This window comes from Symsagittifera roscoffensis, chromosome 7 (assembly GCF_963678635.1).
Source record: "Symsagittifera roscoffensis chromosome 7, txSymRosc1.1, whole genome shotgun sequence".
In the NCBI taxonomy this organism is placed as follows: Eukaryota; Metazoa; Xenacoelomorpha; order Acoela; family Convolutidae; genus Symsagittifera; species Symsagittifera roscoffensis.
In genome coordinates, this window is record NC_087068.1 from 6,791,262 (window position 1) to 6,806,668 (window position 15,407).

The 15,407-nt window shown below is 34.1% G+C and overlaps 2 protein-coding genes across 2 annotated transcripts in view; one reads left to right on the forward strand and one right to left on the reverse strand.

Annotated features, from left to right (window-relative positions):
• LOC134851742 (coiled-coil domain-containing protein 63-like) overlaps window positions 1-15,407 on the forward strand; it is a gene marked incomplete in the record, with an annotated part of 375,128 nt that overhangs the window by 167,679 nt on the left and 192,042 nt on the right.
• Window positions 8,256-12,091, reverse strand: LOC134851248 (uncharacterized). Its single transcript, XM_063867246.1, has 5 exons — window positions 11,728-12,091; window positions 10,919-11,449; window positions 9,836-10,406; window positions 9,342-9,491; window positions 8,256-8,600 (listed from the first exon to the last, which is right to left on the reverse strand). Exons 2-5 carry the CDS (start codon window positions 11,000-11,002, stop codon window positions 8,383-8,385), a joined length of 1,023 nt encoding a protein of 340 aa, XP_063723316.1. The 5' UTR covers window positions 11,003-11,449; window positions 11,728-12,091; the 3' UTR covers window positions 8,256-8,382.

Here is a 15,407-nt window from a genome sequence, read left to right on the forward strand (position 1 = left end):
TCGCTCGAAACCCAAATATAGACTTACAATCAATAGGAATCTATTCAAAATCAGATATTCAACATCACATTAGAACACAACAATTCCAAGAATTATTAACACAAATGGACACTATACAAAGACAATCAATTGACCAAAACTTAAGCAAACTTGCCGAAACCGCAGGATTTGCAGATATCTATACACAAGATTATAGCGGATATTTTAAAGACATTAAAGACTATATATATCTAAATGGTGAAAAATACAGACCACAAGATATTTCACCCATAAATATTTTTAGCTTTGTTACACTAAAAAATGAAATCCTCGATTTTCTAGGATGGCCCTATTACATCTTAGAAAAATTAACTATCTTATACGCAATGTTTAACTTTATAAGATTTCTTTTTTCACTTTTAAAAGGAATCTACAACACATGTGCTATACACACACAAGTAAATAGACAAGCAAATGTAGCACGCATACTATTTGCAGGATTTTTTGGAATTTTTTCATCATCAATTAACAAAATTCTTCTAGACGCACAAATCAAAGAATATAATACAAAAATAGCAACAACACAGAACACGTACAACGAAGAACATAATAACATAGAAGTAACGCCTACAGCACTACAGCTGCCACCCCTACCACATAACCATCCATTATCCTTAGTCCCACGTAATTTCCGAAACCTAGCAATAACACATAACCCAAATTTTAGACCAAACATATCGCAAAGTCCCATACAACATAATGACACATCAATCACAAGATGATAATACATATGAAAAAATTATAGAACAACCCCATACCACCGCTTTTCAGTCTCAAAATAATAATTTTTTTAGCCCACGATGAGCCGACAACTTGGATCCCTACACCGCTCAAATTCCCATCCAACCAACCTCAACACTCCAATCACAATAATCCCACTTTTTGCTTTCCCGCCACCCAATTTTCCAACTAGTAATATAACATCAAGCATGAATTCGGATACTAATTCAGATATTTCAGTTTTATACTCCATTTCACAACTCAACAACCCTAATATAGAAACCCCTGACGAATTTGCAGACTCCGAACCATCTCCATCCAATAATTTTCAAACCAACTCCTCAGTTTTTTCAAAGCCCCCTTTTCAACCAATCCCACCAAATAATCCACTCCCGCCCATTTCTACTCCCTCTTATGCTTCACAAGTAACCCCAACCTATTCTCCATTTCATTCCGACCGATCATCTAATTCTCCCGATACTCCCCAAATCTCCCAAGAACTTGATACCTTTATCACCCTACAACAACAGCTAATACACCCTAACACCCTCACAATCAATCAAATTCTATCCACAATAGAATCCTCAAACCCACCTACTCCTACACCCTCCTCAGACTATACTGCATCATTAGCACAATCATCAACATCCACCGAATCATTAACTAGCACTAACCGAGCTTATAGCACTTTTAAAAGAAAATTCCCAAACCATCCATTCCCGACCAAACCAGGAACAGCCCGCGAATACATTAATCATCCACACCACACCAACACCAAAGATTTTCTAGCAATCACCTTACCTTCATTTCCACAATATACTTTAAACACACCTAACGACACACGTAGTTTTGTAGATGAACATGTTTTAATGCCTACACTTCATTGGACAACATATTATCATTTTACTAATCCCCTTTGCCTGCCACTATCTAATACTCATAGCGATATAGAGAAGAATAAAGATATGCTATATAGACTCACCGCAACACTAACACCTAGACAATTTACTTATATAGGATATAAAAAATCACTAAAAACATTCACTGCACCCCGAGCTAACGAATTTACACTAGAATATTACGACCACAATATCATCCGAGCTAATCAAGACCAATTTTTAGATGACGACCGCTTCGCTAACCCACAACTAACAGAAAAATCAAAACATCATACGTATTCACACTCAATATTTTTGATAGAAAATATGATCACATCATTTCTGAAGCACTAACTGATATGCAAGCTTACGAAAGTTTTAAAGAAAAATTTCAATTATTTTCACTAACCTTTCACTTCCTTGCACCACATGAACGCGATTTGCACTGTTTACATGACATTATGCTACGCACTAAACAAACTCACACATATACATATTATCGCTTCATACAAAATCATTTTGATCTACATACTCCATCAAGACAACCACACCATCGTTTTCAGTTTCTTAACTCGAAGTACACTCCACCATTTTCTCTAAATTTCACCTATTGCATCAAAGACACTAACCTCCACGGCATCCTCCGCAATTATGACCCAATAACACAAATGTATATATTTTGTCCCATCACGAAGACCTTTAATGCTGAAGAATCCAGACCCTTCCTTATCCCACATGAATTTATCCAACCTATAGAAATCCCTATATTAGAATTTATTCATAATACTAAATACAATCACAAAATATATAATCTCATTCAAAACACACCTTATGAGTTTGCAGTCGGCACCGAAGAACTAAAAACTATTAAAGCACTTCAATTGCTTTGGCCACTGCTTCAAACTAAAAACATCATTCGCATACTAGCAAAGTTACTAACAAATTCCGACATGATACACGACATCTTCCCCCACGGTTTTTTCCCAGACGATTAACAGGTAAGTATAATTTCAAATATTCTTTACTAATAAATTTAAATTAATACTAACCATTCTTTACTCATGTTTCTTTTAGCTTTTTAGTCTTCATACCACGATCATCTGCAAAAAACAGAAAAGAAAAATGAAAAAATAAAAAATTATTCTAAACTTCATTAATATTTTCACAAAATAATCTGATAAAATTTATACCAAATGTAGTAAATTAATTTATAAATTATTCCCCCATAAAGCAGTAAATTTAAATATGATGAAAATTTATAACTTAAAATTTCCCCCAAAAACTAGCAGTAAAATTGAAATTCTATGTAATAAATTTAAAAAATAAAAAAGCAGTACTAACCTTTTGATATTTTCATTCACTCGCACAAGAATTCTATCCAAACTCGCACAGCTCGCCCACGAAGAATTGTTTAAATAATGAATTTCAGTTTCAAGTTTTCACACTCAACAACTCTAACACACGATAACAAGTTTCAAACTTTCCTTTAACCCGGTTGGAAAGGAATTATATACTAAAACAAACTAACCAACGCAGCTTACTAAACAACACAAATCATAAAATAACAGTATGACTAAGAAAAGAAAACCAACGGTACCCAAACCGGATTAACCCAGTTCAAAACTGGATAATTTATTGTTTTGAAGACTATTATAAAGTCTAAGAAAGAAATAATAAAACACAAAAAAGTCGAAAGACAAACCCATAACAAAAACAATTTGATTTTTGAGAAAAGGACACAACCAAAGGAACATAAGAAAGACCAACATAAACCCAACATAAAACGTTATCACATAACAGGACCTCTCAAAGAAACCGCACGAAATCATACTCCCACTCCTGGCCTAACCCACCAGAGAGGACGTCCTGAGCATGCTCTATAGCCGGCCTAACCCACCGTGCTACATCCACGCTTTGTGACCACACTTCTATTTTTAATAAGAGGTACTCAAGGGTGAGTAACTCTTCAAAATAACCGAACTAAAACAAAATGCTTTTGTGAAAACAACTAACTAAATTCATAATTAAAAAACTGAACTAATAAAAATTTTATACAATGTAAATTATACCTTGCAGTATATAGATCAGCACACAACAAAAAATACGAACATCCAAAGACAAAATGACCCCACTACACTCGAACAAGAATGGCTAACCACAACCGATATGCCGTCCACAATCACAACTCAAAGGATTTAGAGTACGACTTGACTTCGCAGAAAAGGACTTCATTGAACTAGACCAATGACCACCTCGATGTTCAAGTATACGTACAGATCCGAGTTACAAGGCATCCCCTCTACGCACAATCTCCACGCCATTCCCAGAAGAGGTTGAACACAAAAAAAGTTCTCTACATAATACAGAAAAACCCGTCATAGCAAACCATTTTGAAATCAGATTGATTTCGTTGGGAAACACAGTCGTTGTCACAAGAAGACACAACGATTAATGCCCCAAACTCCAGCGTCCTGGAACTTCTCTAACAAGAGGAACCGGACAAGAATACGATGTTCGCCCAATACCAACGTTCATCATCCATCCTTTGAATTGCAGAAAGATAATTCTAAAAAACTCTGTAAAACCCGGATGGGTGGAACCTGATACAAACTACATTTTATGATTGGATAAATTAGATATTTTACCACTGTAAAGTATTTAATATTAACCGATCATGATCCATCTAACTAACAACCCACTTATTTGTAAGTGCTGAAATTACTTGTAATTTCAGCACCAGAGATTTGAATTTAACTTAGAAATTAGTTGCCTCTCCAAGAGAACTTCAGTAGCCGCAACAAACCAGTATACCCTAGATCTATTGAGCCTAGCAGAGACTAGTTAAACACCCTGAGACTAGAAAGTATAAGAGTAAGATTAGGATCGGTATTAGACTAAGAAATTGCACGAATCTATCCGGCCGAAAATAAGATAGCGTGACGAGCAGGCCGAAAATAAGATAGCGTGACGAGCAGACGGTGTACCCTATCCGAAATTACTCTATGAGTTAACCACATCGGTCCTAACTCAAAACATTGACATTTATCTAATGCTTGACAAAATAACAGATTTGACCGAAAGACATAAGAGCTGAACAAAATGACGAAGCGATTCACTTATTTTAAACAAGTTGTTCACATGAAAATAGTCAATGGATCGATTTGATAACGCTTGTTAATCACATGCGTAATCAAACTAACTAACCTAAATTGGAAAAAAGAGTCTAAAAATAATTTAACTAGATGGGAAATCTGAAAAATGAATTCATTTCGAAATTGTTGAGCATCAATGGCTTTCCCTTCAAATTTTATTGAATTTACAAATGAATCTAAAATATAAAAACTTAGCATGAACCATTTTACCTCGTTTATAATTTCTAATATTTGCCAATCTTTTAGCAAGTTGCTAACGGGGAAAAATCTTGTACCCGATAATAATACCCTTGCTAATCGCAAGTGTTAACCACGATAGCCGGCTACTGTGCAAGAAGCACAGCAGGTTCAGACCAAAGTCATTTCAAAAGAAAAATTTTAAAAAATGAAGGAAAAAAATTTATATAAAACAAACGTTTTTGCACGAGAGGCTAAGGAGAACATAAAAAAAGCAGCTTCATGAAGTGAAATAAAAAAGAGAAATCAGCTTCGAATTAGTAAAATTTACTACGTATCGGATTCGAGCCTGCGACCTCCAGATTCGGAGCCTCACACTCTGCCCTCTCGGCCACGAACGCTTAACAATCGTCAAACACTAGTCACAAATAAAGCAGCTACATATGCTAATAAATTGCCAATGCTACGCAGCAAAAGGGGCACCAAACTCAAATATACAAAATTTTGCATGTTATAATTTGGAATATAACAATCTGAAAAAACCCACACGAACTTTGCAATTAAAAGATTGGAAAAGTTAAAGCCACATTCTGTATAAACTACGCATTTCACAAACTTGCGAAATACATTGAATAAGAAAAATTCTGAAATCCAGTTCTTATTAGTGTTGTTTTTTTTTAAACAAATAGCTTTTTTTGGTTCATATGAAGATTTAAAAAGGCATCAACTGTGTTAACTTATTAGTATTGGAATTTCAAAGCACATACTATTAAAAAGCCGTACGCTGCCACTAAAAAGGGAACCAATATTTGCGACTTAGTTTAGAAAAAAATTAGTCGCACTCTAAAGTTCGTTTGTTTAAATATTTTAAATTACTGTAATTTTATTTCGAGAAAGGGTGATTGAATTAGATTCAAAAATGCAAGTTGAATTAGATTACAACAATGCTAGGAAACGCTGTAATAGCAGACAAAATAAGGTTACAACAGTAGCAAAATATTTGTGAGATATACTCAAAGGGATAGCTGAGCTACTCGCACCACTTTTAAGACACTGAAGAGCTAACAAAAAGGACTTCGAAGGATGTTACCCTTAAAAAATAACTAGAAAATCGAAAAAAAAAGAAATGTTTTTGTCCGAGCATTGAAAATGGGGAGGAACTTTGGATTCGGGTTTGCTTTCATTTTTTTCCACGCAAAAACAGCTACCACAAATAATCGACGAACAAAGTTGAGTAATATATCATATTAAAGCCCCTTCAGTCGTGATTTGAACATTTAAAAATTTCTAACAAAATTTTAGTGTCGAGAAAAACCGGTTTGAAATGTTTGAGCTTTGGTCTGATTTCGAGCTAATTAGTATGATAGTTAGTAATTACAATAGCTCATTTGAGTTTAATTTAAGCCGTGAAAACTTAGTTTAATCTGGTAAAGGTAGTTTTTAGCGCAATTTCGGAAATCAAAAATTTGAAATTTCAAAAAATTTCCGCAAAAAATTTAGATATTTTTTTCAAGTTTTTTTTTCGTTTTTTGAGTCATTTTTCTTCAAAAACTGTTTTCCAGAATTATTTACTATGACTCTCAAATATGCCTAAATTCTTTTTTTTTTCGTGCAGATATTTTCATCACAACGCGCAGAAAAAAAACGACACCTATTTGAGAAAACATTTAAGTAATTTTTAAGACTGTGGTCGGAGCAGTCTGTGCTACTTGTACAGTAACTGGCTATCCTTGTTCATGTTTATACTTACTGAAGTTTTTAGAGATAAGTCTAAATGTGTTTATAGTAAGCAGTCGAACAATGGGCCAGTCTTCTCAATTTCCTAAATGATATCGGTAATTTGTAAGAAACAAAATAGTAGGTAAATAAGCCGACGGATTGAAATCCGACAGCCGAAAAACTGAAACTCAATCGATATGTTTCGGCAAATTCTAATCGACAAAAAACGTACTGCCACAATAGTATCCACGAGTGATATATATGTACTGAATATCAGGTGGTATTTAACATTCGGAAACTAAACAGAGAGCCTAATCAACAACCAACATAAAGCAGAAACTTATAATTCGGAAACTAGACAGAGAGCCTAATCAACAACATAAAGCAGAAACTTATAACTTAAAGCAGAAAATCAAAATTTATACATATAATTAGATCTATCGAAAACTTGCCCAGATTATAGAATGCGAAATTGGTCCGGATGAAAATTTACCTAGCGATAACCAAGTCGAAAAAATAAGATTTGAAGCTAATAAAAAGTTAAAGTCCACCTCTCCCTCAAAAAAACCCACGCACACTGAAAACTTTTCAAACGCCGCAATCTGAGGCCACTAAGTCAATATAAAATAGGCCAAAACCAATTAAAACGAAAAAGAAAAAAACATAAAATTAAATTTGAACGAATCGAGTTGGTAAAATTACAACCAACATAAAATGCAAATTTCAACAACGACGGATATTTGAAATTCTAACCTTTTAAAAAATTGGATATGGCTAGAGCATCCTGTTTACTGAAAGCATAAACTTTGCAATAAAATAGGCAACTTTAATTGGAAAAAATTGACTGATCAATGACCATTTTTAAAAACAACATGATGAAAATGATGGTTTGTTACACATTCATGTCGAGGCCCAATTTGCCGTCTGTTCACCAATTTAATTTGAATTGAAATTAAAAAGAATGCAAATGTGAAAACGCAAAAAATATAGCCAACAGACAGTTAGAAAAGAATCAATGAACGCAAAGAAACAAAAAAAACTGACTTAGTTTTTGAAAAAGCGTCAAGTTGCAAACTTCTCAGACAAAATGTACGGCTTTAAAGCTCTTTGAATTCCAAGAACAGTTTATGACACATTTTTTGATAAAATCAACGCAATTTGAGGAAACTCGATCAATATGTAAAATTTTTATTTCGCTGGAAAATCTGATTATTAAATTCCATTTTGGAAATTAAAATTCGATCACGTTTTTTGTGATTTTTACACTTTTGCTGCTCGATAGTGGAGTTTGCCTTCCTTTTAACAAGGAAAAAAAAACAAATTTGAGCATGAACGAGTTTTTCCTGAAAAACCAACAAACAAAAATAATCACCAAGAGGTATATAAAAGTCTTCACTACCTTCATCGATTTAAAAAATAAATTGAGCGTGATGAAAATTTAAGACATTCCTGAAAACCGCACGACCTAAGTTAGTGTCGACACTTCGTTTCCTTGTCATTTAAAAAACACCAGTTTATAAATTTTAGGTGTTTTTCTCTGGATAAAACAAGCTATCTTATCGAAAAACTCTTTTCGTAACAAAATTAACTTCTATTCTAGCAAAAATAGATATATTTGGAAGATGAATCAACGAACAGAGAAACTGACAAAACATAGGCCGTTTCGGCATAATAATGACACCATTCCTTGCCAATATTCATTTCTTGTTGCCTCTCTTTCTCTGCTGGCGATTTTGTTTCTTGCTCTTTCCCTGGAATAGGGCCACGTGTCTGGGGTGAACTTGGATGAGGGATGATTTGCGGATAATTTCTGCCGTGGAGTCTGAGGAGAAGATCTGAGTGACTTTTTCCTTGTCAATAGGAAACATCTTCAAAATACTCTCGCAACAGCACTGTTGAAGCTTTCTTGATAGCACTGTAAATAAAACATCAAAATTTGAACATCATATCGGACACAGAGCCAACAGACGATTAAAAACGGATCCATGAAAACCGAAAAAAAAACGACTGCTTAATCAAGAAATGTTTTTTTTTTAATATTTGGCCTGAAAGCTCTAAGATTGACACTTTAATGATAAACAAACCAACCCAATTTGAAAACTCAGCAGGTAATTCTTTAATATTCCGCTGGTAAATGAGAAACTGGATTTCTTTAACTTTTCCCCCTTTTGCAAGGGGAGAAAGATTCGTTACCAGGTACTAAATTCACGTATGCTTAACAATTGAAGTATTTCTGTATAGGGGTGGTACCCTAGGGGGGAAGCCTTAAAAGTAAAATCCATTTTCGACACATAAATACGACTGCATAAAAAATGGTGTTTTTCTTCAGTATATGATGAGACAATGCCGATTGAACTTATTTTGGGCATGTTTTTTGTTTTTAAAATAGTTGGTTTTTCGCCATACATATGTACAGATTTATTATTTCGCACTACATTTTTTTCCTTAGAAAATTCTGGGAGCGCCACTCGTAGTAGAATCTAGTAGCACCCCTATAAGATCTTTAAGCCAATTCTTCTGTCCCCTGTGTATCATTTAAACAGCTACTCTATTAGCTTTATACTGTTACTCGTTTTAATTTACAGAATGGCCATGATTAAAAAATGAAGTTGAGCAATATTTTTTGGTTCATTTAGTCGCACAAAGATACTTTTACCTTGTTCTAACTCTGAGTGATATATTTTCTCACGAGTGACATTGAGTGTTTCGATCACGGCAGGCAATAATACTTCGCCTATCCTCATCTCTCTTCTGATTTCTGCTCCACTCTCAATTTGAGAACTCAGATATGGCAGCGCTATTTCACCTACAACAAAAGTAGATCAATTTTCATTTTCTGCAGAAAGGGAATCTTATCAAAAAGTTAATCTGATATCATGATTCTAAATTATTTGAGTATGCTAGGGCTCGTATTAGCTAGCAAACTTGTCTCTTCTGCCGTTTCCTCCATCAAATATAAACACCAACTTTACAAGAAAACCATTGAATTTACAAGATAGTATATGAAGACAAAATATGCTTTTTATTGTTTAGATTATCCACTTGCTAGTTTTTATTACAACTGGACAAAAAAAACATAACAATGCAAAAATTCCTTGTGTGTGTGCGTGTGTGTGGGTGTCTGTATGGGTTAGAAGAGCCGCTAACTTACGATGATTCTGATAGACGACTGAGCCAATAACAGGCATTCTTGACACATGCAATACTCTTCTTGTCGATGACATTTAAATGTCGATGACATTGAAAACGACAGCAGAGGTTGCACTGACGTTGAGAATGACGTAAGAGAAGGAAAGACAACTTCTCTCAAGATAACATCCTGTTCTTCCGATGAACATTCCAGAAACAAAAGAGTACATGCTTTCACACAACTGAACATGAACTCAGTCCAGTTTTCATTCTCGCGGGTTACAACTTTGTTTTTACTTGTACAGAGAACATTATCAGTAGCTCCTTCTTTAGTTATATCATCAATAGATTGTTGTAGATTTGAGTCAAATAGCAATTGAGAGGTACTAGAACTTAGAAAGTCAACGTTAAACAGGTACTCCAAGGCCATTTGGTTGACCATTTGGAAAGGAGTGGAATCACAAGTGAAATCTAGTCCCGCGAACATCTGTCTTCGTTTCTTTTTATTCACATCATCTTCAGTTGTTTCGGTTCCATCATCTTCAGTTTGCCATCTTTGACATAGAACGCACTGCATTGCAGACACGAGCACCTTGGATAAAACACACATTCATTTTACAAAAAAATTCATCTGATTTTATCGGAAATTAGCAAAACTGAAATCATTCCTATAAATAAGGCACTTAGCATAATGGTAAGGCGTTCATTTCGAGATCTTCAGATCGTGAAATTGATCCCCTGCCATGGCAATGACCTCTAGCTTCAGGTCTACCACAGCTTGATCTATTTCAGCTGCAAAAGTTCTAGATGCGTGAAAGTACCACGTGAAAGTTCCAGACGCAAAAAAACGACCTTGCGTCGCAAACAAAGAGCGCTTCGCTCAACAAAATACCTCAGTCTGGAATGTGGAGAAATAGGAGAAATGGACTATGCTTAGACAGGCTGAACAACCTTTCATAGATCCTGAGCGAATCGCCGAAACCACAATTATTATTAATATTATCATTTTTAATATTTCGTATTCAATTATTATTAGTATTTAATAATTGGACCCTTCTATAAAGAACTTTTGTATTATAATCTTCGTGACAAGATTTTACTTACACACTTCTCGCTTTCTTTCTCTCTTTCATATACCAGTTGCGACATCGACAACTCATCTGATTTTTCTGCGGTCATTTCAATCATTTGCTTCTTTAGCAACTGAGGAACACGTGAGATTGCGATACTGACCACTTCTAACTAGTAACTTCTTTTCGATGCTATGACGTCATACAACATCACTCGCGCCACTTGCAAATATCCTTCATGTTCTGCTTGTTTCAACTTCAGATCAGCATCTTTCTCTACATTTTCAGACTGTGATTCTATATTTGAATTGATCAAACTTATGCTTGTTTTGTTCTTTGAAATGAGCGATGTTAATAGTAGGACAATGCATATTGCCAAATCTTTTCCTCGTTCTAAATAAGGAACTTTGGAAGTGACTGAACTAGTTTGTGGGTTTTCCTCCAAGTTAGATTTGTCTTGATTTAGATTATGGTGGTTTGAGATAAGAGTCATTCTGCCTGTAAGTTCACGAATAGTCTGTTTTCTGTCTTCAAAACCAACAGTCTCCATATACCACTCCACCATCTACAGACAAACAAACGAATTCGGGTAATTTAAACCTTTTTACAAATTAAAAACCAAAACAGCAGCTGATTACAGCGCAGAATACTCCAATTGAGATAAAAAATTTATTGATTGTCCAGCTCTGACCGTCCCATTATTTCAACAGCATCGTTCCTTCCTTCCTTTATTTTTGCAAGCTTTCCTTCGGGAACACAAATCTTGAAACTTCCTATACTACCAAGTAATCTGATATAATAAGATGTGCACATATTGAACTGCAAATTATATCATAACCATACCGTTGCTAAGGATTCGATCATGCCGTAGTCATTTTCCGCCTCCATCCTTGTTGGCCTCTTGTTCCTATTTCTTTTCCTTTTGTTCCTCGTCAGTGTCTGACATACAGACACCACTAAAGTATTTGGAGACAACCAGCCCATCCCTCCCTGCTTCGTGGGGGAGTGAAATGGGGTTCCACAACTAGCGCCACCGCCACTAATATCCAGATCTGTTTCCAGTAATTGAGTCCATTTCAAATGTACATTTTGAGGATTGATGTCTTTGAGAAGCTTCAGCATAAACTGCACACTTCTGCCTGCGACTTCAACTGAAACACAAAAAAGTTCAGATTCAGTTTACCTTACTTCAAATAAAATCAGGGCGTATAGCCTAAAATGTATAGGTAAAAGAAACATAGCCAACAGACAGTTGAAAAAGAATCAATGAACGCAAGTACACAGAAAAAAATGAACTTGAATTTTCGAATTTCAAATAAGGAAAAATTAAATTCTTAAAGCTCTTTGAATTTCAACACTCATTGAGAATTGGCACTTTTTTGAAACAATTAATCGAACTTGATAAAAACTGCATCAATAGATAATGCTTTTATTCCGCTTGGAGTCATTAAAATCCATTTTCGAAACTCGAAATTGATTACATTTCGTATTTCGTGACCTTTACACTTTTGCTTTTTAATAATAGAGTTTGCCTTCAATTTAACGAAGGAAATGAACTGAACTTCAAAAAAAAATCAAAAGTCAAACCGCGAAAAAGTCATTCTGAGCTGAGCCTAAACAATTTTAACTTTCCCTGAAAAAAAAAACAAAAAATAATCATCAGCACCTATACACGAGTCTGAACTACGTTCATCGTCTCTTATAAAGCACTTCAATGGAGACCTGAGGTCAGAGAAAACCATACGTTTTTTTTAAAAATTACATGAAACAATTCAGATGCAATTAAAATTTGTTTAAATTCAGTGAACATAGGTATATGATTGACATTTTCGCAAAAATTAACCAAATTTGAAAAAATAATGTTGTTAATCCAATTGTCTACTTCATCTATCAGGAACCTAAACAAACGTAGCCAACAGAAAACTAACTTTGAACGAACCCAAGATAACAAAATTAAAATATGTATTTTTTCGAAATTCAACTAATTTTTTCGGCTCTCCGGTTGACGCTGCTCTGAAATACATTTTAAAATAAGACAAGCATACAAATAAAACACAGGGGTATATATATATATATATATATATATATATATATATATATATATATATATATATATATAAATTCTATAGAATTGGCACAGGATGCTCCGACCACAGTAATCATGGAACAGAATTCTTTTTAAATTTTAAAATTGCTACTTTTTATTGGAGATCGCAATGTGAGTTCAATTAACAAATTAATTTTAAAAAAAATTGAAAAAAATTTGAACTTGAAAAAAATCAAAAATCAAACTGCGAAAAATCAATTGTGAGCCTGAACAACTTCTGATAATTTTTCCTATTAAAAAAAACAACAAAAACTACCTAAAGACTGATAACCGGCTGATATGCAAGTAACACAGAAAGTTCCGACCATAAAAAAGACTTTATTTCAAATCGCGTCGTTTTTTGTTCGTTGTGAAATAAGAGCATCTGAACGAGTCTAGAACTTCGATAATAGTAGTAAATTAGGTACTTTTGACTACATATTTTCTTATGGGATCAACAAAAAAGTTTAAGAAAAATTGGAAAAAAACCACGGCTTAACTTGTTGTTCTCATGTTGCCGTACAAATCATGGCCTAAACGAAAACAATCTTAACCACGATAGCCGGCTACTGTGCAAGAAGCACAGCAGGTTCAGACCAAAGTCATTTCAAAAGAAAAATTTTAAAAAATGAAGGAAAAAAATTTATATAAAACAAACGTTTTTGCACGAGAGGCTAAGGAGAACATAAAAAAAGCAGCTTCATGAAGTGAAATAAAAAAGAGAAATCAGCTTCGAATTAGTAAACTTTACTACGTATCGGATTCGAGCCTGCGACCTCCAGATTCGGAGCCTCACACTCTGCCCTCTCGGCCACGAACGCTTAACAATCGTCAAACACTAGTCACAAATAAAGCAGCTACATATGCTAATAAATTGCCAATGCTACGCAGCAAAAGGGGCACCAAACTCAAATATACAAAATTTTGCATGTTATAATTTGGAATATAACAATCTGAAAAAATCCACACGAACTTTGCAATTAAAAGATTGGAAAAGTTAAAGCCACATTCTGTATAAACTACGCATTTCACAAACTTGCGAAATACATTGAATAAGAAAAATTCTGAAATCCAGTTCTTATTAGTGTTGTTTTTTTTTAAACAAATAGCTTTTTTTGGTTCATATGAAGATTTAAAAAGGCATCAACTGTGTTAACTTATTAGTATTGGAATTTCAAAGCACGTACTATTAAAAAGCCGTACGCTGCCACTAAAAAGGGAACCAATATTTGCGACTTAGTTTAGAAAAAAAATAGTCGCACTCTAAAGTTCGTTTGTTTAAATATTTTAAATTACTGTAATTTTATTTCGAGAAAGGGTGATTGAATTAGATTCAAAAATGCAAGTTGAATTAGATTACAACAATGCTAGGAAACGCTGTAATAGCAGACAAAATAAGGTTACAACAGTAGCAAAATATTTGTGAGATATACTCAAAGGGATAGCTGAGCTACTCGCACCACTTGTAAGACACTGAAGAGCTAACAAAAAGGACTTCGAAGGATGTTACCCTTAAAAAATAACTAGAAAATCGAAAAAAAAAGAAATGTTTTTGTCCGAGCATTGAAAATGGGGAGGAACTTTGGATTCGGGTTTGCTTTCATTTTTTTCCACGCAAAAACAGCTACCACAAATAATCGACGAACAAAGTTGAGTAATATATCATATTAAAGCCCCTTCAGTCGTGATTTGAACATTAAAAAATTTCTAACAAAATTTTAGTGTCGAGAAAAACCGGTTTGAAATGTTTGAGCTTTGGTCTGATTTCGAGCTAATTAGTATGATAGTTAGTAATTACAATAGCTCATTTGAGTTTAATTTAAGCCGTGAAAACTTAGTTTAATCTGGTAAAGGTAGTTTTTAGCGCAATTTCGGAAATCAAAAATTTGAAATTTCAAAAAATTTCCGCAAAAAATTTAGATATTTTTTTCAAGTTTTTTTTTCGTTTTTTGAGTCATTTTTCTTCAAAAACTGTTTTCCAGAATTATTTACTATGACTCTCAAATATGCCTAAATTCTTTTTTTTTCGTGCAGATATTTTCATCACAACGCGCAGAAAAAAAACGACACCTATTTGAGAAAACATTTAAGTAATTTTTAAGACTGTGGTCGGAGCAGTCTGTGCTACTTGTACAGTAACTGGCTATCCTTGTTCATGTTTATACTTACTGAAGTTTTTAGAGATAAGTCTAAATGTGTTTATAGTAAGCAGTCGAACAATGGGCCAGTCTTCTCAATTTCCTAAATGATATCGGTAATTTGTAAGAAACAAAATAGTAGGTAAATAAGCCGACGGATTGAAATCCGACAGCCGAAAAACTGAAACTCAATCGATATGTTTCGGCAAATTCTAATCGACAAAAAACGTACTGCCACAATAGTATCCACGAGTGATATATATGTACTGAATATCAGGTGGTATTTAACATTCGGAAAC

Bases quoted from the DNA above. Each gene is read 5' to 3' on its own strand.
- LOC134851248 (XM_063867246.1), bottom strand. From the start codon at position 11,002: ATGATTGAAATGACCGCAGAAAAATCAGATGAGTTGTCGATGTCGCAA. The intron at 10,407-10,918 runs GTAAGTAAAATC...GTTTTATCCAAG, and splicing joins AGAAAGAAAGCGAGAAGTGT to GTGCTCGTGTCTGCAATGCA. The intron at 8,601-9,341 runs GTAAAAGTATCT...TTTTATTTACAG, and splicing joins TCACTCAGAGTTAGAACAAG to TGCTATCAAGAAAGCTTCAA.